Below are 25,416 nucleotides of genomic sequence, written 5' to 3' on the forward strand. Positions count from 1 at the left end.
TTAACTCAGGGAGGTTATGTTGGAGCGGCCTCCCGGGGGTGCAACAATGCGCTTGCTCGCTGAGCGAATGCCTTCATCAATCTGGGTACCTGTGAGAGGACAGGAAAGCACAAAGGGAAGGGGGAAAAGATAAGTTAAGGGCATTTTCTTCACAGGACTGAGCACTCAGGCAGCTTGGGGTTTCGCCGAAGGGCCTCCTGAGGCTCTCTACAGCAACCTGCTCCCTCTCTGACTCCAGTAACAACCCCAAGAGCAGCAGCGGCTTGAATGTCTCTGTAGACACCCCTCCATGAACAGACCCGTGCAGCAAGAGCAGGGTCTGATGCTGTGCTGGCACCTCTGTGCCTACAGTCTTCCTTGCTTCTACTGCAAGTTGCAGTGGGTGGAGGGCCAGCTCTGGCCATGTCCTTCAAGGGACACACAGGGTCTCGCCCTGCCATGCTCTGCCCTTGCGCTCAGCTTGCCCCAGGCCATCTCCCAGCTGCCCGCCTCGGGCCAGGGGCTGGCGCAGGGTGGCCAGCATCCCTACACTCTCCCAGCCCAGATGCCACATGTGTTCACCTGACAGGCTGAATCCAGATTGATGGAGGTTCCTGACGGGGGGTGTCTGCCGTGTGGGGGACCCCCTGGTTGACCCCGCAGGGGTGCCCCCTTTGGGGGTGGTGGTCAGGTCAAACACGGGTCCATCATACATGCCCCGGGGCACAGCATGCATCTCTGCCATCTGTCACCAAAGAGAAAAGGACAGTGACACTTCTCTGCTCCCAGGGAGCATCCTGCCATGGCAGCATCGTGCTCCATCAATCCTTGGCTTCCCAGCCCCGCTGCAGCTGCAATTCACGCTGTGCCCTCCTGTCCTGCATGCCCAAGACCTCCCCGCAGCGTTGAGGCCTGGTGCAGCCCCACCACCCACCTCCTGTGTGATGGCTTCTCTTCAATCCCACTCTGCAAAATGTGAAGAGCCCAGTGCAACAGGCAATCCCTCAGCATGGGTTTACACTGCATTGACAGGGAAGGAGAAGGCCATTTTGCCCAGTTTCCTCATGTTTTACTCAGCACTTCCCTCCAGACTCCTGCTGCAGTAGGACAGCAACAAGAGCAGGCATCACCCACAGCAAAAGGACAAAACGGCCTCAAGTTGTGCCAGGGGAGGTTTAGACTGGATATTAGGAAAAATTTCTTTACGGAGAGAGTGGTCAAGCATTGGAACAGGCTGCCCACGGAAGTGGTGGAGTCACCATCACGGGAAGTGCTCACAAAACATGTAGATGTGGCACTTCAGGGTATGATTTGGTGGGCTTGATGGTGTTGGGTTGATGGTTGGACTTGATGATCTTAAAGGTCTTTTCCAACCTTAATGATTCTGTGATTCTGTTGACCCAGATAAGCATCTGCCTCCAGTGGTGGCACACCATCAACACTAAGGTCAAAGCTCTCTACCCAAGCCTTAACTAACCCAAGTACAGGTTCAAAATACATCAGCTTGCAGCACTGTTTCCACAGTCCAACAAGAACAGCAGAGGAAAACCAATCAGTTATTTGGGAAAAGGTCAACTTGGGCTAACAGTGTCCCAACTCTGTCTCCTGGCATCTCTGTCTTCTCACCTTCCTCCTGGCTTTGATGCGCTTGTAGACATAATCAGGGAAAGGGCTGCTGGGCAGGAAGCGTCCAGTCCCCTGGGTCACATGCAGGTTGCCATCCTCCAGCATGATCTTCCCCTGGCATATGACAACCAGCGGGGCCCCACGTAGCTCCATCCCTTCAAAGATGTTGTATTCAGCCACCTGCAGCAACCAGGGGATGATGGTCAAAAGGGACATGAGCACTGCCTGCCCACTCAAGGCTGTTTAGTCCCCACACCTCGCTGCTGAAGTCACCCATGCAGCGAGAGGACACCTGTAACAGCCTTGCCTGCTCCAGAGGCCTCCTTTAGTTCACTAGTCCACCACACTAAGAACCCACCAGGGGTCCCAACATGAACCAGGATCTGCTGCTTCAGAGCTTGGTGTGAGCAAGGACTCCAACAACAGAGGAGGGCAGGACCTAGGCTTGAGGTAAGGCATGAACAAAGCACACTGACAAAGCCAGGAAACATTTGTAGCTGGAGGAGGAACCCAGATAAGGAGAAGTGTGTGTCCTTACACCTGCATAGGCCAGGCTCAGGAGAAGAGTGACACAGCAGGGTGAGAAAAGTCCTGTGTGCAAAGCCCAGGGTTCACAGACATTCTACCCCATAGTCACAGCTGGCATCGCCCAGAGCCTGGACTCAGACCCTCCTCAGAGCCCAGCATGGCAGGGCAGCACCAAGCTCCGAGCAGCTAGGTAGCCTTTACACAGCACTACTCGCACCCCACCCTCCAGCATTCCCACAGACGAGCAGAGGGCTTACAGATTGATGGGTTTTTGCTGTGACGATCTTCACTGCATCAGGATCCCATATAACCAGATCGCTGTCTGAGCCCACTGCTATTCTCCCTTTCCGTGGGTAGAGGTTGAAGATTTTTGCAGCATTAGTGCTTGTCACAGCCACAAACTGGTTTTCATCCATCTTTCCTGTGGCCTGCTCAGACACAAAGAGAACCAAGTGCTCTTCTGGGGAAAGGGAGAGTAAGAGCCTCAGGAAGCACCGGACTCACTCCCACACAAGCCACTGATCTTACTATGGGTGTCAGACAGACCAAAAACTGGGGACATAGTCACAGCTCCTGGCTGTTCACCCTGAACCCGCTACAGCTGCCTCTGCTGCTCTGGCTTGTTTTGACTCTCAAAGCCAGAGAGGAGACAGGCAGCCGGGTGTCCAGCTCTGCGGGGGTGAGAACACGGGTGTCTGAGGTGCCCCGTCAATCCTGCCTGCTCTGCCCTCGCTCTGGCATGACTCTTACCACTGCCTTGTCCCAGATGACAGACATTCGTTCCTCTATGCCGTTGGTCCCTTCTGGGATTGCCGTGAAGTTGTCTTTTCCAATTGCTTTCTGTGCGGTGCTGAATGTACAGTGGGCACTTCCTGAAACCTGCAGATCACCACTGAGGGGTGGTGGTAAACAAAAGCATCGTCAGCCGTTTCGTGGTCAGGTAACAGCAGGGACGCGAGGGATATGGATCTCCTCTGGGCACAGCCAGCCCCTGGCTCAGCTGTTTTACTCTGCATCCCTGTTTCTATGGCCCCTGTCTGAAGACTTCCACCTGACCTGGCTCCTGCAGCGGCTGCATCACCCAAGGACACAGGGGCAAGAGAGCTCTGCCACGCCGCGCTGCCCAGCTGGGGCACGCACAGCATCCTGCACGGAAGAGGAGTCAACAGCTCAGCTCCCGGGGAACAGGGTGGCCTTTGTGTCAAGCCAAAAGATGTCCTTCCATAGGAGACTCCAACATTTGCACTAACAGAAAGGGAAAAGACACCTCAGGTCTGCTTGGGAGAGCAGCCTTTTTGCCACATGGGCAGGCAGAGACCTCACCACCCAAAGAGTGACCCCCGCAGCCAGCCCTTTTGTTAAGTACTGCCTGCTCCTGCGCCCCAAGGGGCAAGCGCAGCCCTCGCCTGCTGTGGGCAGGCGTCACCCGTCTCTGGGAGAGGGCACGCGGCTGCAGGAGCGGGCTTGTGGAAGGCGGAGCCTACGGGCTGCCCGCCGCTCGCACTGCCAACCTTCCCCAGCCGGGAGAGCACCTCAGCCTGGTCCCAGGGCTCTGGTCTGGATGTTTCATCTGGCAGGAGCTCACAGAAGGCTCCTTTCAGCCCTGCACGGACACTCACAGCACGAGCTGCAGCAGCCGGCAGCACAGACCAAGAAGGTATGCTCCCAAGCGCAGGATGGCCCAAGCTGCAGCATTTCTGCTACATCACTGCTACAAAAGCAAATGCCCCCCATGGCCACATGTAAATCTGGCAGTGGGATGAAGGCAGTCAGGACTCCCCAGAAGCAGTTCTCTCAGGAGGCCCAGAAAAGCTTCACTGTGGCATGCTACAGTGGCTGCTGCCCCATGCTGTTATCCAGACCCCTCTGCCCAGAAAGGGTCACCGGTTGGATGAGATGCCATAAGCCATCCTGCTCCTGACAATGGTGGCAGAGGGCAGGAATGGGCAGAGTCAGCGAGCTGCTGACAGGCAAGGCAGGGCGAGGAGCTGCCCAGGGCTCCCTGGAAGTCACCCAGCTGCTGCTGGGTCCTCGGGGAGCAGGGGACAGGCAGCAGCTGCAAAGTCACCACTGCTGGGCGAAAGGAAGCAGACCAACGCAGGCCAGCTGCCAGCGCTGCCTGTGCCAGGCAAGTGGCCCCGAGCACCTGGCTCCCCGACTGGCTGCACCTGAACCCACGATGGCCCGGACACGATGGCCCTGCTGGGGGCTGCAAATCAGCCCTAATCCACTGGTAATCTCAGTCTTCCTCTGATAATTTCTGCCATATGTCTGACTGACTGCACAGCCAGAGACAACACAATATTCTTCCTAATCTCCACCAGATTTGTCCTGGTGGACGAAAAAAAGCCGTCCAGCCCAGTTGGAGCTTTGCAGCCTCTCCTCTCCTGAAGCCTCACAGAAACGGCACGGGAAAGGTGTCAGGACAGACACCTGTGGGCTGCAGGGACTCAGAAGTGCTCTTGCCTCTCCTTTGAGGTCTGGGGTAAATCTGAAGTGGAAGGGAAGGATCAGAGAGCCAGCTGAGGAGCTGGGCTCCCTTTTCTCTGCCAGTCCCAAAGACCTGCACCTATTTCATACATCTAGACCGAGCAGAGGCACATCTTGCTGGTTGACCACAGCAAAATCCAGGGTGAGTTGCATATTCAGACCCCAAATGCACCAGCATCTCTCCTTAGGCCAGCCATGGCATTTCCACCCTGGCACAACCCAGGTTTATCCTAATGTGCCCCTCTGCCCCGAGACACCTCTTACTGACCAGTCATCCCTTGCTCATCTAGTCAGACATGTTTCCAGCATTACCTCAAAGGTCATTTCCATTTACAACCTCCTCAGTGTCAGTCATCCCTGGCTAACACAGACCAGCCACCCTGTGCACGGTTCAGTGTACAAACACAGCGTGAGAGGGGCATGCGATTCACACATGGCGTGTGGACAGGGCCAGCAATGAGCTCTGCGTCCCTAGCTGCTGCGCGTGCCTTGCCAGTGAGAGGATGGAGTATAACTGTGAAAGGTCAAAGCAAATTGCTGAAGCGCTTTATTGTTGCTCTCTATTTTCAACAAATCCCTTCCCCACCCCCTTGCCTTCAGGGTGAAAAAACAACCTACCATCCCTGTCGGATGTGCACGAGATGCCCTTCAAGGCCTTGTGCACTCTGTAGGCTGTTCTACCGATAACCTGCACAGGTGTAAGAAAATGTCTGCTTTGCATTCGACTGGTGGGCCCCCACCAGCTTGTGACACCTGTAGCCCCTCCACTTTCTCCTGCACCATCACAACCCAGGCAGCCGTTCCCCGCCCCATATGTGCAGAAGGGCTTCTCCAGCTTGGTGAATGCTTTCGATGACAAGTCTGTGTTAGCTGGTCCTCATTTCTTTGCCTTCTTCAGTACACTTAAAATGGTTCATGACTACTTGCCCTGGTATTTTTCTTATTATTTCCTATGTTAAGCATATGGTGCCTCCCCTGTCCTCCTTCCATTCTCAGGGATAAGCCACCATGGCTCTGAGTCAGAGCTATTACATCAGTCAGCTCATTAAATATCTACAGTGAAGTGGTTCAGGTTGGACGAACATCTACGCTGCCCAGGTACTCCCTCATCTCTTCTTCCCCTGTTGGAGGCCAGAGTCCACTTCTTCCCACTAGCAGCACGGCCCAGCAGAGCTGTCACTCACCTGGCCAGGAGGGAGTTGATGTAGTCAGGGGTTGTTGGGTCTGGGCTCAGAGGTGGAGAGACCACAAATGCCGCAGCCTTGGCCCAGTTCTTGCTCCAGTAGTGCGTCCCATCAGTCCCGAGACTGGCTGTGATCGGCTCACCAAACACCACATTGCCTGGAAAGGGGGACAGAAAAGACACTGGGTTTTTTTGGTGGAGCCTGGAAGCATTCTCTGTTCCACAGCACTACCAACAGCCTGCTGCGCCCCGAGGACACCGAGACCCACGTCGGGCTGTCCCATTGCAGCCTGCTTGGACCTCAGGTGCTGGGGCAGGCAGAAGGGACAGCAAGACCCACATCGGTGTCAGGGGCAAGCCCTGCCTGTCACCACTGAGGGCACAGATCCTGCTGGCACAGCAAGCCTGGTGGAAGCACGGCGTGAGAAGCCACGACCACAGAGCTGTGTTCCCCAGAAGACACCACAGAGACGAGCGATGCTGGCAACCCGGCCTCCCGCCCTGGTAGATGGCTGCCTCCCAGCCCGCCCTGCCCTGGCCTTGCTCCTGGGAAGCGAGGCCCTCAGTCCCCTCCTGCAAGCACTGGTGTCCCCGCACTGTAGTGGAGCGGGCGTTTCATCCCACTGACTTTCAGCCCGAGAGCGGCAGCCACATCTCGGCGCTGACCAGCAGTGCAGGCGCACCTGGCAGAGGTCAGGCAATCGGGTAAGAAATGACAGCCTGCAACGGGGCAGGCAGACCACAACACAGCCCGACACTGAACTCGCATTGTGCTGACAGCCACGTCTCTCACAATGTCCTTCACTGTCATCTCCTGTGCATTCTTCCTTCTTTATCCCTCGTAAATATTTACCATGTGCCACTAAAGAGCTGGCAAGCTCATCCCACTCTCCTGTGCCTTACTCACCTGCCAGTGCCCAACTCCAGGGACAGGCCAGGGGAGAGGGCTTTTTGCAGAGCAGGGCTTGTCATGCTGATAAACCAGGATGGGGACTGAGAAATTGTGCTTTTCTTTCCAAACACACTCTACGCCTGGGCAAGTGCTTCTGGGAGACACTCATCATTATGCCCCACAGTTACCAACTCCACCAAGATCCCCTCTGCAAATGCATTTTCTGCATTCCCTGCCCTGCCCTTTATAGAGGCTCACTGAACATGGCTGTGGACGTGCACACGTGCATATGGGGAGACCCTGTGCTCCACCACCAGCAACAAATAGAGCCCCCAGTCACCTGAAAAGGCAGCCAGGCACCCCTGAGGGGCCAGCACTTCAAAGGGAGGCCGGGGGTATATGCAGCAGCTCAAACCACTTGCATGTGGATCAGACGAGTCTCCTCAGACAGCCCTTCACAGCCACAGACAAACTGGTGTTTAAAGCACTGCTCCTACCTGTGACCCACATGTTGATGTTACCTGATGTGACAACAGGAGGTGGCTCCATGTGGCCTGGTGCAGTGTCCCCAGGCCCTTCACAAGTCAGGTAAATCCCTGAACTGCTCCCCAGCAGAAGCAGAAGCACTGGACTGCACTCAAGGCACAGTGGTGGTCTTGGCAAAACAACCATGAGGATATGGGGACCACCGAATCCCGCTGTGCAGGATACCAGCGGCAACAGCAAGGCTGTGTGCAGCAGCAGCTGCCTCTCACCTCTTTTTCTGGCTTGCGAGATGAGGTCAGCAGCGCTTTTGCTCATCACTTTAGTCACATAGAGAGGACAGTTGGTCTGGCTGGCAATAGTGATGGCCCGGAAGACAGCTTCTGCTTCCAGCTGGAAGAGAGAACGGCGCACAGCTGCAGAGGAGCACTGGGCGGGCAAGGAAGAGCCCCTGCTCCTCTTGGCACACCATGGATTGCTGCTGATGCCCTGTGCCCTTGCTCTTACCCTTGACTCCCCGAGGGGAGGTTAATCAGGAAGACCTGATGGGGCAGCTTCGGTCTCCCTAGGGCCCGGCCCAACCTGCACGCTTTCAGCCACACGATGCTCAGCAGGGGAGTGCTACCTGGGCTGTACTCGGGGGCTAGCTCAGAGCTGCATCTGCTGTTTTTTCCACTGCCTTGTTCCAGCCCTCCTGACAGCCAGAGAAGCCCAGGCACTGCTGCCCGTGCCTGACAGCATGGCTCGCAGGCTGATGCCAGACAACGAAAGGGTCTGCCCCTTCAGAACACTCACTGCTCCGCTCTCCTGTGGCTGTATCTGGTTTAACCAAATGTCACCCTGCCTGTGGCTGGGGTGCAACGAGCTATGTGCTGGCAGGCTGTTCCCGTCAGGGTCTGGCTGTCCTGCAATGCAGCTGCTGCTCGTCCCAGCCTGCTGACACCCTCCCCATGTTTCACTGTCCTGCTGTTAGCAGAGAGTGGATTTCCATCACAAGGGATATCTTTGGACTATTACATCAGCCCATGCTCAGCCTGAGCTCAACCCCCGAGTTTCTCCAAGTGTTTGCTCTACAGTTTGGCTTCCAGCTTCAGCATGAGAAAGTTCAAAACAGAAGCCTTAAAAAGACAATGTACCAATCAGCTAGGTCCCACGGGAGGCTGGGGCTGCCAGCTGCAGGGAATGCAGGAACTGCCTGTGGGCTAGGCAGCTGGCCGTGCAAGCTTAACTCTCCCCATAGCAGAAGCAGGCCACTGCAGCCAGACACACATGCACCCGTACACCTCTTGTACTTCTGCAGGCCTATTTGCTGCACAGTGAAAAGAGGTTTCCCTCTTCTGCTTAAAGACTCTTTAAACAGAAATTTAAACAAGAAAATATTTTTATCACCACACTTATGGACTTGAGTGGTTGCCGGGGTGGACAGGAGTAAACAGCCATTACTGAATATCCTTCACAGCAGGTTACAATCTGGAGCAGCATCATCCTGCCCTATCAAATCACCACCATCACCTGATAGAATAGTATGTCTTTAACCCCCACTGAGGTCCCTCTGGGACAGAGCAGACCCACAGAGCAACAGACCACCCTCCCAGTGCTTTGTCATCAACCCGCAGGCTTTATGGGGGGTAGCAGGGTCATCTGTATTCTACCCAATGTCTTCCCAGGTAGAGGATGTTCTGGAAGAGGGACACTTTATTTTCAAAGGCAATGAGATCTGGATTTGGCTGCACAGACGGTATCTACAGCCTTCTTGCACTGTTCTCAGTTGCCTTATGCTTTAATGGCATTTCAAGATCAAACACTCAACAATGTTTTACCGGCTTTGGACAACAACCACAGTGCTGTCTTATGATGACAGGGCAGTTCTCAAATTCTGGCAGAACTGCAGCATCCTGCAATTGCTGTTTAGCTTGCCAATTAGTGGCAACGGGTGTAGAGCCATAAAAACAAATGGTGGTTTACACAAAGAGGGACTCTGATCTACTGTATTCGACACAAAGTCTCTTCCCTGTACAGGAAAATGCTTTACAGTCTTATACTTCAAAGAGAATAAGTATTGTATTACACTAGGCTATATATGTTGTTACCAGCCATAATACAGTCAACTCCTTACGCTTTCAATTTAAGCCAACTTCCAGCAGACCCTGAAGTACAAATCTGTCCCTGTGCTCCCCTGTTCAGTTTTGCTATTGTACCAAACTCCTATTATTTTCTTCTTTCACATGCTGTGGAAAGTTAAAAGCACCTCTTAGCAGGGGAGCTATCTCAAGAAAACCTATCTAAAATTAGACTTGGCTCAGATTAATGGACCAAACAGAAAAATACCCTGTTGAGCTAAAATTAGAAGTAATCTAATTAGTGTCTTGACAATGCTTTGTAACCAGGAAATTCCCCCTCTCCTTCCCTCCCACTCCTTCCACCAATGGCTTTGTCCGTCTGATTTTGAAACGCACTTTAGACCCTAAGCAGAGATTAAGCAGGAAGAGACTGGAATCTGTATGCACTCAGACAAACGTGAACAGTGAATTTTCAGAGGAACTAAAACTCGCCATTTGATTCTCCTCAGGCCTCTTACATCTATGGCATCACCTATTCAAGACAAATGCCCCCGAACAAGCCCCAAATGTTGCTACAGCAATACAGATCTTTTTGTTGCTTGATTAATCTCTGGGACACTCAGAAGCCCTTGTCTCTGCTAGAAGCCTTGAGCAAGACTGAAAAATGTTTGTCACAAACATGCACCTCGCTCTTTCCTGAGCTGATGATGAACAAGACAGTTTTGCCTGTATAAACGGTACCCATAGACGCACACACCTCCCCCACCCCCGATGCTTGTTTGGCCCCACTACAAACACTAAACTCTACTGTGACTTGTGGGGAAAGCTCTTCAGTGCAGCAAGGCTGCTACCATCCTTTGCATCTTACCTCCTCAGGTCTGCTAAGCACGTGGCCCTCGGGGCCGGTTATTCCCATCTCCAACATCCTGGTTTGTTCCTAGGACATTGAAAGGGCAGAGGGACATTACAAGACTGTGAAATTATCAACCACACAGAAAAGCAGAGCCGTCCTGTCCCCTTCCCTTGGGACTGCCACCACCCTATGTCCTGTGGGACCACCGTGCATGGTGAGAGGCTGCTGCACCCTCAAGGTGTTTGAAAGAGGGAAGATGGAGAAATGGGAGTGCTTGGAGGGAGCGCAGACACCACTGCAACCTCTTCAAAGAAACAAGCACAGTGTGGAGAAAAAAAAGGGTACAAAACTCCCTAGCTCCATAAACAGCACTTGATGTTTACAGTCCCTTTCCAAGGCCCTCCCTGGCTCCCCTTCTGAAAAGCAAGTAGTCTTGAGTAGAAACTGTTGAGAAAACAATCATTAAAGCAAATAAAAAAATTCTCCTCCCAAGGTTACTCCTGGGTCCCCAATGCTATATTTAATCATTTGGATATCAGCAAGTGCTAAATCCTGTCCTGTATCAATCCATATAGAAGCTGGTGGTGTGAGGTGCTAGTTCCTATATTAACATTATCCCAAGTATTTTGCTGTTTTAAGTAAGGACCACAGACAATGGTGTGTGTGTGTGTGTGTGTGTGTACACCACCTGTGTTGACCTGCTATCTCCTGTCTATACCCTAGAGATTTCTCTTGTGTTGTCTCATTTCAAATGTCTCCCTTTCACAGGAGGTCAAAGGAAACCATGCAGGGGGACTTTATGGTCTGCCCTGACCAACATACTTGGGGATCTTTCTGACCCTCACACTTTTACCCATGTGTTGTCACTGCCTATGGCAATGCACATGTTTGGTCTCACCCAACACCTACCCTTGACTGTGCAGTTGCACAACAGGCAACATTTCTCCAAGAGGTGTCATGGCGTGTGAATTGGATGCACAGCAGCAGTAATAGCAAGCCTGTAAGCAAGCAGTTCTATGCACTTTTTCTTGTGTCTTGTTAGAGTACTGAGAATATTATGGGCATTAAATAACGCTACCAATCTGCGTCAGGACTGTGTAACTCCAGCAACGATAACAGATGTGTTCATAGTTGTTGGAGGAGTGTATCAAAGGGTGAGGCTGCACTGCAGGTTAAGTGCTGTGTGTTACCTCCTCTGACACCTCTGCCACAGTGAAAGTGCCAAGCAAAGACTTGACAATACTCTTCTCGCGTCTTGCTCTTCACCCACCACAAAGCATTCTCCCACCACCTACAGCACATCAGAGTCTGAAGTCTGGAGCACTGCTCACATCCTATTTCTGTTCAGGCCATGCATCACATCTCTTCCCCTGCAACCTCCTCTCCTATGTTGACCAAACTCTGCAGAAACACAGTTGCCAGGACCACTGAAATTAAAATGGACTTAAATGAGGTATGGAGAGGACAAATCCTCTGCCTGCTTCCTGGGAACCACCATCAGCAGATGACCACAAGCATCACGTCTCTGTGCTAACAACACACGGAGCCCCACACCAGTCTGTGATGTTTCAATCAGTCCTGACAGAAGGAAGCAATTCCCAGGGCTGTGAAGTGCTACCAACTAATACTTTTTGGGCATTTTGTGGTAGGCTGGTGCTGAAGTAGAGATAAATTCTTGCCAAGACATTTCCTCTGATCACTCTTTGTTTTCATGTGAAAGAGCCATCCAATTGTACACTGCAGCTCTAAAAAGTTCAAAGAAAACGGATTCTTATAGTCTGAAAGGATATTCAAAGAATGACCACTCAGTTCACACTCCTTCAACTCCCAACAGTAAGGGAGACAGGAAAAAACAAGCAGCTGCAGAGCATAACTGAGCAATGTCTTCTCTGTCTTAAGGAAAATCAAAATGTTTGGACTTTCTCTCATCCAGCACCAATTACAACACAGTGGGCCAATAGAGCCTACCCACTTCAACACCAAGCCACATCCCTCATAACATCTCCCCTGCAAATACAGCCCCATTGGCCAGCTGCTTGCTTACAGCAGGGAGAAAATACCTCTCTTGCCATGGCACTTTTCAATACACTTTAACTCTCTTAGCTGATTACGTGTAAGGCAAAGGTCTCTGCCCCTCCACACAGAAAAAGAGCTGCATTTGGAATGAACGAACCGTACTTGATGGCACACTTTCTTCCATTTAGATAAGCACTAATTCACTCTTTCAGATTCGCTTATGGACCACATATTCACAGCAGAAATCTTGGTAAATTTGATACTGCTGCTGAGCAGCAAAGAGATCACCTCAAAAGACACCCATGTAGCTTTAGCGTCATTTTGTTAATGCCCCACAACAAATCTGCTTGGGATAGATTTTCAGTCCCCATACACCAGAAGAGCAGTTAGTTACCTGTGCAATTATATCTCCATTTTCAGCATGAACTTGAGCTATGGCACCCAGCTCTGCCAAGCAGCTGAATATCTCATACAGCTAAAACAGAGGCAAGAAAAGATGATTACTGAGAAGACAGAATTCCCTGGCCTGTGCACAGCCTTGGCACCCCACATGGCCCTTCAGCCGAAGGCCCTGGCAGCGGCAGGGCCTGGTGTGGGCGCGCTGGGACCAGCTCTGGCGGATGCTCTCAGTGATCTCCACGCCTCCAGCTGCAGCACGAGAGCCCGGCTGGCCCCCGGCAGGACACCATGCCCGCAGCCCAGGGGCAGCCCTCCGAAGGCAGCAAGGGCAGAGCAGAGGAGCCATGAGGCCCGGCCAGGTGCAGCGGGCTACCTGCTGCCCCAGACTCCCTGTGCTCAGCATGGCTGCCACCCCCCAGCTGCCCCTTGCATCAACACAACCACGGTGGTGAATGGGGTCTCACCTCAGTGTTCGACATCTGGTACAAATCCTTGTAGGCCATGTACACCATGAAGGAGTTAACTCCTAGGGGCAGAGCAGAGACGAAAGAGGGGTGAGCCGGGGGTATCCCTCCCAGACGGTCCCAGTAAGGCTGCCTGCTCTGGGCTGCCTTCCCTGCCAGCTCATCCACAGGGCACGACTCCTGCTCGTGGACACGGATGATCCCATCAGGCCCTCGACACCGAGAGGACGGACAACAGCATGGTCGCCCCTTGCCGCCTTCCACCGGGACCACCCCGTGGCAAGGGGACACGGCTCGCTGAGGGCCGCACACAGGGAGTGGTGGGCAGCAAACCTTTCTCTTGGACCATGGTGTGCAGCTCCTGCCGGACACGGTCGCTCCAGCGGGGGATGTCCACGTGCAGCGTGTAGTCGCAGCAGGCCTTTCCATCAGCCCACTCCCGCCACCGCTCCAATGCCTCCACCAGGCTGGACTCGGGGTCTGGCACCACATGGTCCACTGCAGAGGCACAGAAGGGGCAAGGGGTGGCCAAGGGCTCCTACCTGGGCCATCCCACCGCAGCCCTGCACACTGCCGGGCAACTCCACGATCCCAGGCTTGTCTCCTCAGGAGCTTCAGGGAAGCTCTGAAGAGGTCCCCATCACCTCCACGATGTGCCTGGGCTCCTCCAAGTGCATTTATCATCAGGGTAGCCCACAGAACCTTTGTTTAACGGCCTTTGGCACGGGACCAGGGGCTTTTACAGGCTTCTGCTGAGAAATCAGCTGAAAGCTGAAGGGCCTTGTCCTTCCTCACCCCCACTTCTATCTCATTAACACATAGCTTCCTCCCATGCTGCAATACTAATGCACCTTTAATTGCCCACCATGTAATCCCCATGCCCTGCCACAGTCCATTTCACACAACTTATTTTTTTTGGCCCATGAGGCAAGAAGAACTGGTGTGGGGAGGGCAAGAAACCCAGTCCTTTACTGGAAGGATCAACAGTTGCTCCTGCATCCCAAAAAACCCTACAGTGCACACAGCTGTGACCACTGCACAGCAGTAAAACCTGGACCTCAAACCAGTGCACAATTGTAGCCTTCTCCAGGGAAGGACCTCAGAACTACCTTTCCTTTTTCGTTATCACTGTTTGTTTCCGAGCAGTGCAGGATGCCAGACATTGCTCTGTTCCTCTGCTCAGAGTCATCTGAGCATCATGCTGCCCTATTTTTATTTAACAGGGAAAAAAAGTTATGCCATTGCTCCTTTTTGAGGGTCCCAGACATTGCTGCAGACAATGAAGCACTGCAGAACATGGGATCTGCAAGGGCAAGGGATCCTATTCGAATTTCTTGTCCCACCACTTCATTATCACTAAGGATCCCAAAGTTTCATCCCAGCCCTCACTCTGTAGACTGCATTGACAGAGATCACATAAAAGATGAGCACACTGTCATGGACCTTTAAAACAAAGATGACTAAGAAAAGCAAAGAGAAAAAGAAATAACTGGGCAATGTTCCAAGAGTGCTGGGTGCTGTCATGTACAGGACCTCCCTGCTGTACTCACTGATCATGGTGGTGCCACCAGCCAGGGCTGCTTTTGTTCCCTGGAAGAAATCATCCACAGCTGTCATCCCTTTGTATGGCATCTGCAGGCGAGTGTGGACATCAATTCCTCCAGGGATCACCATCTTCCCATTGGCTTCTATGGTTTTGACTCCTCCAGGGACAATCAGATTGTCTCCAATCTGCCTGATGAAATCATACCAAGGTGGTGAGCCACACACAAAGGAAAACCAGCTACAACATAATCAATGAACAGTTCAGCTAGGGAGCAGCCAGGTCAACTCCCCCCACCAGCGGAAATGACCCACTCCTTCCCACTCCCACACCTGGGCTTGCAGGACCCAGCAGAGTGAAACCACCTCACTGCAGCAAAATGTAGGACTTTCTAGCTTGCTTAAACCTACCATTTGTATAGTCCCGGGGTAGCCACCATATGTCCGACTGCTCTAGTGGTGTCTATGATGGCACTTGCTGTCTGGGGCAGGCACTGGGTTGGGGTAGCTGGGGAGTATGGTCTGATGGGCATGCGGATCTCCGCCGTGCATGGTGAGAAGCTGCCTAGGACACTTCATACCCGACAGACTCATGAGCCAGGCTCCTGCAAGAGCTTCCAGTGTAGAAGTCCTGCCTGTTCACTCATGATGCATGCTCACAAAGCCTGACACCAGCCCTGCTTCCAGTAAGCTGCACCCCTAATCTCTCCTCTCCCCTGTCCTTCTGCCCACCTTAAGTAAGGCTCAAGTCTGAGGCTTACTTACAAAGAAAGATGATTTCCCAGCATAATGCCACAGCTGCTAGGCCAGCTCAGGGCTCATCAGGGACTTGTAATGCTGCTCACAGCACAAAGTCCCGAGGGTAAAGGGATGCCTCCCTCCGGGGGGCTGGGGAGAAGCTCACAAAGTGCAGCCTGGCTGTGCTTGTAACACAGTGTGGAAGCACTGGGCTCACTCTTTTCCCAAGGAGTGCAGAGTCCTCCACTCCCCAGGACCTCCCCTCTCACGCTGTTGCCTTCATGTCCTTCAGGGACATCTTTGCTATTAGCAGGGTCATGCTGTAGTGAAGGCAGCTAAAATCCCAAGTACCTAAAATATCTTCTGAAAACAGGAAACCTGAAAAGTTCCTGTATACATCCACTCATAACCTAAAATGCCGTTATAGTCCTCTGGAGTTTGTGCTGTTCTAGCACATGACATTCTCCTCCCTAGATACACCCAGCCCTCCTGCAGGTCAGGTCACCTGAACCTTAGGACTCTCTTCTTCACTCAGCCCTCCACCCCCTCGATCCCTTTATCTGTCCATATGTAGCAGTCATCCTTCAAATCTCTTCTTTCAGAAATCCTATTTTCATCAAGCCTTCCTCAGTCTTCCCTGATAAATCGAGATAAAAGACAAGATGATTTTAGTGGAAAACTTCTGATTTCCTTGGCACGCTGGGGAAGTAAATGAGGAGCAAGTTCCATTTTTGCACTTCATTCACCCTAGTCACTTTGCAGTTTTTTTCCTTAGAATAACAAAAGTTCCGTGGACAGCACTGCTCACTCCAGTGTCCTCACAGCATCAAACCAGCAGCTCTTTCCACTGTTTTTATTGAGATTAATCCATCACCAAAGGAATTAAACTGCTCACTGTATTCTTATCAGAATTCACTGGTAAGTGAGACCATTTCATTTCCAAGGCAATTAAATGCTGTGACCTCCACACTGCAGACAAGGCTAAGTGATTTGCCCAAGGATACCCAGAAAGTCTGCACCATAGCAAGACCTGAAGCTGGCTCTGAACCCTGGTTACAAGTACTAGTCAACCATGAGTGCTCTTGTCCACAAGCTAAAAACAGTCCCACTTCTTGAAGTATTTCTCTGCTGCTGGATTGTTAAAATATACCATCCTGGGAATATGGAAAGGCTGGATATTTTCCTCTTACCACAGAGCAAGCAAAGCCTTTTAAAGTCGCTCTGCTATAAACTATCACAGTCCTTTCAAGTCACACAGCTTGCAGCTGGTCCCAATGTGACACATTTACCACGTTTGAACTGCAGCCTTTGAACAATGGAGTTTTTACTGCACCTCTGAAACATATATGAAAAAGCTGGGGGGACCCAGAGGTTTGCCTGCAATTCCTGAAAATCTCAAGGATGCTGGAGCACACCACTGTCCTTCTTAGTGCTAACAAATGGGATCTTGTGCAGGGTCATTCATGCTAATACTGTTAACACAGTGCAAAACAAGAGTCAAAGATAAATCTTGTTCCAGGTGCAGTTAGATACAGTTTTGTTGTACAATGGACACTGTGACACGAAGTCACCAGTCCAACTGCAATTCAGTCACTGGAGTTATTACGTAAACATGTCAGGCAATCACATGTGCTCACACACACTGCAGAGTAGTGAGCCTCTAACCAGAGCGGGCTATCAAGTTTTACTGGCTAGCAAGTTGGGTACATGCTACATCCACAAAGAGCCAGTAACTATCCAGCCTGAAGCTGATTTAAGGGGAGATGGAAACAATATGCTGTAGAAGTCCCATACTTACTTTATGAGGCCATCCTCCATGTAAATGTCAGCAAAGAATGACTGGTCATCATTGACTATTCTCCCTCCTTTAATAAGGAGACGATCACTCTGTAAAGGGAAGAACACAGCAGTTGTCAGTAGCGGGCAACACACAGGCTTCTCAGTGGCCAGTACAGTGCCCTTCTTGGGTGCTCTCCTACTGCATCAGACAGCTCACCCCAACAGCCAACACTGCAGAAAGTTCACATCTGTACCAACACTTGAAACAACAGGACAAGGGCAAGGATTGAAAAAAAATCATACTCGCAGGGCTGTTTCTGAATGGAACAGGTGCTGCCAGAAACACCATTGAGGCAGAATGAGTACAAAGGAGAGGCTCTGGGGACACAGCAAATATACTTCCATAAAATATAAAGACAGAAGTCAAAAGCCTCCTACACCAGGTCATTATGCACATAAATCTGCAGACAGCACAAGCCACGTACCAGTATGTAGAACAAGTTACTAAGGGCATGCCAAATCTTACCCAAATACCGCCCAGAGTAAGTTGAGTTGGAGAAGACAATTTATCTCTCTCTCATCTCTTGCCACCTTACAAAGACCACCATCAGGCAGCCCTGAGGATGATGGATCTGCTGTTGGAATTTGTCCCTCCCCTAATGATGCTGAGGGTGGTCCTTCTGAGGTGTTTCACAACATCACAGGTCTCAACAAGACCCAGGAGGCACAGAACTGTGTTCCCCTCTCATCATTTACCACTTCCTCTGTTCTCCTTTCTACAGACAGAAGTGTCCAGCAGCCTTCTCTGAAGGAGCGCAGCCTGACAGTGGAGGAACCCCTGGACCAGAACTGCTCTTACGCTCTTCCTGCATTCATGCTTTTGGACCTGGGCAACCAAGCATATGCTGATGGGAGAGAACGGACACCGTCCTGTAGGGAACAGTCCCTGTCCTGAAGAGCTGGGAAGTCTGAGGTCCTGCTCTTCTACCTACACCTGAACACGTCTGAACACCAGCTGCAGGCAGTACAGGGGCAAACAGCCCAATCTCACACACAGCTACCATGTATTCACTGACGTAAGCTGATTGCGCTGTTCCAGAGAATAAGCAGTCTTCCTGACTGCTTAAAATGCCTCCAACAACCCTCCAGCTCTCAAGCTCCACTTACTTTCCTCTCTGCTATCCCCCGTGCCCACAGCCCAGGTTTTGGCATGTGAGTACACCCCCCTTCCACAGTCTGAGCCTGGACCACGGCTGACCGGAGCCTTCAGCAGGGTGCATACACCAGCCTCACCCTGTGAAGCTCTTGCACAACTAACTCCTCTACAGGGACCTGGGTTTGTTCTTTATCCGCTGCCCCTGGGGTGATTTCTGGAAGTACCACCACAGTGGTGGTAATTTGCAGCTTCCTCCCTGGCAACAGAAGGAAGCGAGAGAATCCCCCCATGTCCCTGCAGCTTGCAGCAGCCAAAGCACCGAGACCGGTATGCGTTTTAACGGCAACCTCATCCACACGCAGTCGAGACAAAGAAACTGGGTGGGGAAAGGATCAGAATGCGCAGCGCTCTCAACCCTGGCTGCAGCTCAGCGGTGGTGCAGGGGGAAGAGCCACGGTCCGTCCTCGCTTCCCAGGCAAGGGCCTTCCCACAGCTGTACCAATGACCAGCAACCCAAGTCCCAGCAACAGCGATTTACTTTCCCCGCTCAGTGCGGCTTAACACCGATCAGAAGCCTTGCCTCCCACCAGGAAAAGCGCACGGCTGAGTTGTTCCCCTGTTCCCATCCCACTCACCACCCTCCCTGACACGCAGACCCACACTCAGCTCCTCTTCTCCCCTGACTTAAGATTTGGCACAGAGGTCTAGCAGAACTTTGCTGCCTAAGGCGGGTCTGGAAGGCAGAGCATGATGCTGGTCACAGACCTCCCCACGCAGCTCCTGTAGCTAGTTTTAACAGATCACCAGAGCACACAAAGATACTGGCCTTGACTAGCGACCTGGGGGACCATTACCACCTCTCACTTGCAGCTCTTCTCCTCAGGTACAGCCGAGGCAGGAGGGCAGCTGGGTGCACGCTGGCCTGGGAGTCCCAGGTCCTCAGGCCAGCTCTCAGCCTGTGCTGCGTCTCTCCCCGATGGGCACACACCAGGCAATGTTCAGCTCTGGGGCTGAGAACCCCAAGCACAAACTGATGCTGTTGATGAGCGACTGATTCTCCTCCTTCCCCCAGCACAGGGCGCTTGTCCTTTCTTTTGTGTCTATCCAACTGTCGTCTCACTAACAACACTGTAATTTTAAATTCAGAAGCCCCTAAAAGAATGGTGTGACCACAGCCAGTTGCTTATATTCTGTCATTCACAGGGGTCAAGCAGCTGAGCCATGGCTCCCATGGAGGCAAATTGTGAGTATTTAAGTAACACTACAAGAAATGTAGATAGGAACTACCAAGCAACAGTATCAGCTGTCAGCTATGGAAGAATCAGGGCCATGATTAGAAACACAGGGAAGAAGATTCCTGTTTTATATTTCAGTCAACTGTACATAGAGTTTCTCTCACATAACCAGTTCCCTATGCCCTGACAGATCCTCCTTGGCTTTACCTAGCCTGCACGACGAGAAAAGAATAGTCTACCTGCCCAGATCCAATAACACAACTGGGCCTCCATCTTTTTCGTCTTGCCCATACCGTTTAAACACCCCCGAAAGGTCCTGGAGTTCATCCTCACTAGAGTGCAGGAGAGCTAGCAAATACTGATGCTGGCCGGCCTCTCTCCACACATCGGAAAAGAGAAAGCAAAGTGTGACAGGCACAGGCGGCATGGGGGATAGGAGACTGCAGCACTTGACAATTACTGAATGAACTGTTAATATGAACTCAGAAAATATGCCTGCCCAGAAACACAAATGGTCATTCTGTGGCAGATGTGAAGGGCTGCTCAGTGCTAACTCTGTTAGTACACAAATAAAATTGTGAGGTTCATAATGGCTGGAGCACGAACAAGGCATTCATTCAGGGGATTGAGCCTGGCTGACATCCCCGGAGCCCACAGGAGAGAGAAGGGTTGCATCAGTGCCTACCCACCAACCATGAGGAAAAGATATAATAAAGTAAAATATGTAAAATCCAAAAGACACAACATCTACAGGCTCTGGTATCGCTCAGGAGTGCACCCAGATGTTAAGACGCAGGGGAACAAGAAAGGAAGAGAATGAAGCAGTTAGGAGGAAACAAGTCTGACTTAACAGACAGGCTTCTGCAGCACACACTGGCAGAGCAGCCTCAGATTACAATAAACGCACTGTTTCGCCTGCCAGAGCTCATTTGTGCATCTCCACACCCACCACATCTCCCCGCCAGCCAGTGTCAGGCTGTGTCATCAGCCATTGTTAGCAGATGGAAAAACCCTCCTGCAGCAGCAGCCGTAGAGGCACCGCAGGGAGCGCCTTTCCTCCCAGCCTGGCCCAAGTGCTGTGGGACTGGGGACGCGTGCCCAGCGCCCGAACCCCAGCCGCCGCTGCTGCCTAGCTCAGCCCCTGGCTGGGCATGGCAAGCAGAGGCCAGCCTCCACGCGAAGGGCCCAGCACGCTGAAGCCGCAGCGTGAGTGAAAGATGCCATGCAGACCATGGCTGCATGCAGCTCTACTTGACCACTGGCACAGACCTGTTGGGCTTGCCGGCCTCATCTCCACCGCTGACTGTGTCTCAACAAGTCTCCACACAGACAGTGACAGTCCATTTGTCACCGGTGCAGTACCTTTTGTGAGCATCCATTTCTGTAGGCACAGGTGCTGCTCCACAAGGCCAAGCCTGGAAGCACCCTTCCAGCACAGCTCTGCCAAAACCTGGTGGGATCACCAGCCCCCAACACCCCTGCTCTGCTAAGAAGCCTTTTTGCTGAACGCTCCCTGTCTCTCCACCTGTTGGCATTTGGGATCAAGCTTTCAAAACCATCACCCATTCTCTCATGCCCACACTCTGCTCGTGATGCTCTTAAGCATCATCCAGTCATCTGAGATCCCAAAATATCAGGGCATCTCTTAACATTTCTCAGTGTGATACTGCAGAAGGAAAGGGAGGCAGCAGCTTCCAGAAGGCTGCTGAATCCAGCCAAGAATAGTGCTCACCTTGTTTACAAAGCCCAAGGGCATAATTAGGGTAGCATGGTAGCAAGTGTATGGCTTTACTGCTCTTTCTCTTGAAAAAGAAGAGACACTAATTGCAATGGTGTTTCATCCGTAGCTGGATGTCTCCTCCTTACTAATGTATCACACAACATCATGGACAAAACCTTGGCTGGAATCACAGGCATAGACAGCCAGCTGCCAGTTTACCAAAATCTGTCTAGTCAGCAACTGAGGCTTTTCTCCCCACTTGCACCTGTTACAACATACTAGCCATCCCCATGCAGGTCTCACTGTTTTTAGAGGTGCCAGAGACATCACAGAGAGAGTGTTTCATGGGCTGTGACAGGGTGGTTGAACAGGATGGGCATGGCTCACACCAAGAAAAAAAATGGGAACTCCAGTCTACCTGGGACAGGAAAGGTTTTTGTGACCAAAGCACAAAAACTGGGTGATTTTGATTCAACCAACAGCTCTGTTAACAGTTATTTTCTGAAACCAGGGCAAGGCATTTCACCACCTTAGTCTTCCACCTCTCTTCCTGCAGGGATAGGACAGCAGGAAGGGAAGTATTTTGATTATATCTCCAAACAACCAAAGAAAAGAATCTAATAAAAAGTCTCTCAGTAGACATACAAAGTTTGAAATGACTGTCCTCCTGAGCTAGGCATCCCAGCATCAGCTCACATCTGGAAAGTAATACTACATTTACTGATCATTCTGATGCACTGTGCACAACCTAAGGCACAGTGAAGAGCAACACTTCCATACCAAGTTAATGAAGCAATCACTGAGAAAGCCAGAAGACTCAGTTAATCTCCCCTCCCCATGTTTTCTCCACATTGCAACCAGCAGATATGCCCATACTTCCCCACCTTCCTTCAATGGTTACAGTCTTGACTGTCACACATACTTTTTGACCAGGCTTTTCCAATTCAGGTTGGGAATGATTCCCACAGTAATTTATCTCACAAACACATGCACCCCTCACTCATGCTTCTGGTTTCTCCACTAATACAGCTGTTCAAGAAAAGACCAGAAATTGCTGCAGACAGATACAAAAGGCAAACTGTGGTTTTTCAGATGTTAGCCAAAACCTTCCTGTTGCTGGATGACAGAGTCATCTGCTCCTTTCATTTGCAGGCGCAGTCAGCGCTTCAGTGCTATTAGCTTTGAGATCTATAGGTGAGTTACCTGCCAGCACAAGGTAGCTCCTATAATTCTCTGTATACTCTCATACTCCAGACCCCCCCGCCCCGCTGTGATGCTTTAGATGCTTTAAAGGTCCCTGAGATATCTTACATGCTAATGGCACAACACAGTCCCAAAAATCTATCTAGTAACAAGTGCAGCTTAGCTGACAACCTGCCATCCCCAGAAGTCACTGTGTGTCCTGACATGCAAGAACAGATTCTGGGGCAGAAATCTAGGAAGGAGGAATAAACAATAAAAACAATGCCTGGAGGGGCACAATCTGCAGAAAGGGACAGAAGAGGCTTTGTTCTAAGGGAGACACTGTAGCTGAGATTTTCTTTCTGACATTCCGTTAAAATAGAGAAGACCACCCAACACCTGACTCACTTCATTGCTTCCCTTGGGCCTCAAAACATGGGTTCAGGACATATGGGTCACTTGACCAGAATTCCAGGGCAACTGCCTCCACCCCAAACAGGACATGATAATGCTGCAGAACAGGGCAAGTGAGTCCCAGAGGGTTGTCACCAAGCTGCAGAAGTCAGAGGAGAGAGCTACCTGTAACATCAGCTACAAAGACACCACTCAACCACAGCATTTTCAGCTTCAGCAGTCTGAGGAAAGGATTTATTAGGGAGATATAAAGCAACTTGTGTGATTTTGCTACCACTGAGGTGAGGAAGTTCCTGCTGGATCCTACAGGAGCAGGAACAAGCCCTGTGTATCAGTAAAGCGTATTTCATAAAGGTCCTTGTAGAAAAAGCCCCAGAGAATGGCAGAAATTGCACCTGTAGCAGTAATGTTGTTGTCACCTTGGTGGATGCAGAAAAGGCAAGATGTGTAAAGCAGTAATATTGCTTATTAAAGCGATTGAATCTGGGTTGACAAAGGAATTTCTCTTTACAGTGGTTAATGATCTTTGCATTTCTTTGGGAGCATTTTGTTCACATCTGTACATTGAAAAGAATAATGAAGCTCAAGTGCTTTGTTTTTCCTGTTTCTTCAAGGGGCTAAAGCTGTTCTCAGGATGAAAAACAAAAGCTATACAAAGCCAGCAAATAGCCATCCACAAGATGAAAGACCTGATCGGCTTCCCAGAAGAAAGCCCCACGCAGCCTCCTCTAAGGGAGGGCCCGGGGAAAGCAGAGGAAGGCACAAGCCGGATCAGACCTGGAGAGAGGCCAGCAGCGAGAGGCATCGGTGGGACCCCGGGGAGTGGGGCTGCCCGCACCTTCAGAGCAAAGGCGCCAGCCAGGCTCTTCCTCGTCGCTGAGCGGCGGCACGGCTGTGCCGCGCTGCCGGTACGGGTGTGGTCCCTGCGCTACTGCGCCAGCGGCGGGGACCGCGGCACCTGATGCGGCAAGAAAGAGGAGCTCGGGATGCAGCGGGCAGCACCGGGCGCGGAGGACGCCCCGCGGGGCAGCCGCGGCACTCGCTGGCCCGCACCCCTGCCTGCGGCAGCCCCTGCCCGCCCGCGCTCCGGGACAGCGGGGAGCCGCGCTCCTGGCCCCACCGCGCCCTGGGAACGGCCGCTCGCCGCCGGCGCCCCGGTCCCGCTCGGAGGGCAGCCCGCCTGCGCCCGGGTTGCTCCAGGTGGGGACGCGGGCAGTGCCCGGGGAGCAGCTGCCTGGGACACCTGCGCGGGCGGCGGGACGGGCCGCGGCTCTTTGTCTGCGCGCCGCCGCCCCGGTCCAGCCCTCAGCGCCGGGCATCGGCACCGCGCTTCCCGGCCGCCCCGGGCACCGTCCTGCGCCCCGGCCACCCCGCAGGGAGCTCGGCACCGGCAGCGCTCCCCCCCCCCCCCGCCCAGCCCTGCTGCGCCCCGCCCGCAGCACCCACCGTGATGCGCGGGATGTTCTTCTTGCCCTGGTACGACATGGCGCCGCCCGCCCGGCCCGACCCACCGCCGCCTGCGCTGCCCTCCGCACCGGCTCCGCACAAAGGCGAGCCCGAGCCCGAGCCCGCGCCCGCCGTGCCAGCCGCCACCGGGGACGGCCGCCCGCCACGCCCCGCCCCGCCCCCAACACCGCCCACGACCACCAGGGGGCGCCCCGCCACCGGGCACCGCTGCCAGCGCACCGGGTGTCGGGCACCCGGCTCCGGACACCGCTGCTCGCACACAGCGCAGCGAGCAGCGCTCGCCACCCTCCGCAGGCCAGATGCTGGGCACCTCACGTCTGACATCGCTCACCACGTAGCTGGCTCCGCGCCCGTGCCCCTCTGTCAGGCTTGGGGTGGCTGCGGAGAGGCTGCACACCTGCCCCGTGTGGGACCCGGTCTGCAGTCGGGACTCGTCAGCAGAGAAGGCAACCGGGGGAGCTGGCCACAAACAGGGGTCTTCACAAGCCGAAACTTTTCCATGTAGTAACAGTGAGTAAAAATGAAGGAGACTCCTAAAAGAATGGATTTTTTGGTACTGCTGCAGTGCATCTGGATCACCTTAAACTTTCTTTCACAAGCACAAGAATTGGAAACATTTAAAAAAAATAAAATGCCCTATGCATCTAACTCCAGGAATCTTGTGTCCTATGTAAACACTACAAGTGTTGGCAGCACTAAGGACTTCCGTATCTCCCCAGCTGTGATCTTGGCAGGAAGGTTTAAACTGTGGACTTGGTTACAAGTGTTCAGCGTGTGCTGAAACAGGCAATTGGTGGGGCTGGGACCCCCACTGACAGCGTGCCAGGACCGGGCCAGCTGGAGTTCTGCTACGATAGGAAGAACTTGTCTGCCCTCTCCTGTCTGACACGACGCACGATGCTGCTGGCAGGTCCGCTGCCCTGCAAGAGCCATGGCCAGGCCTGAATCTTTCTTTCTCTCCCAGGCCTACTGCAACTCCTCTCACGCGCACAGTCCTGAATGCTATCAGCGACATCTTCCTACAGATCCTGCTGCCAGGCAGCAGCTAATGGGGTGTCCTCCGCTACCCAAATCTTACAGCCACACCTGGCACAGGCATTGCTGTAAATCCAATTTCCAGCTCCTGCTATAAAAATAAGCTGTTTGACCTGGATGATCAATGCCCAACCCTCCCTTCAGTCTGCTTTCCAAACTAGAATCTAACTATGGT

General features: G+C 52.5%; 1 protein-coding gene across 1 annotated transcript; it reads right to left on the reverse strand.

Annotated features, from left to right (window-relative positions):
• Positions 1 to 24,224, reverse strand: DPYSL3 (dihydropyrimidinase like 3; the record flags this gene model as incomplete). The annotated part of the gene is made up of 14 exons (XM_082006137.1): positions 1 to 89; positions 562 to 724; positions 1,606 to 1,785; positions 2,391 to 2,561; positions 2,884 to 3,025; positions 5,808 to 5,964; positions 7,454 to 7,574; positions 10,110 to 10,178; positions 12,505 to 12,585; positions 12,974 to 13,035; positions 13,307 to 13,471; positions 14,524 to 14,708; positions 17,052 to 17,140; positions 24,186 to 24,224. 14 exons carry the CDS (start codon positions 24,222 to 24,224, stop codon positions 1 to 3), a joined length of 1,713 nt encoding a protein of 570 aa, XP_081862263.1.
• Positions 24,225 to 25,416: the final 1,192 nt, after the last annotated feature.

The sequence above is a fragment of the Phaethon aethereus genome (genome assembly GCF_964289735.1).
Source record: "Phaethon aethereus genome assembly, chromosome: 14".
Taxonomy (NCBI): domain Eukaryota; kingdom Metazoa; phylum Chordata; class Aves; order Phaethontiformes; family Phaethontidae; genus Phaethon; species Phaethon aethereus.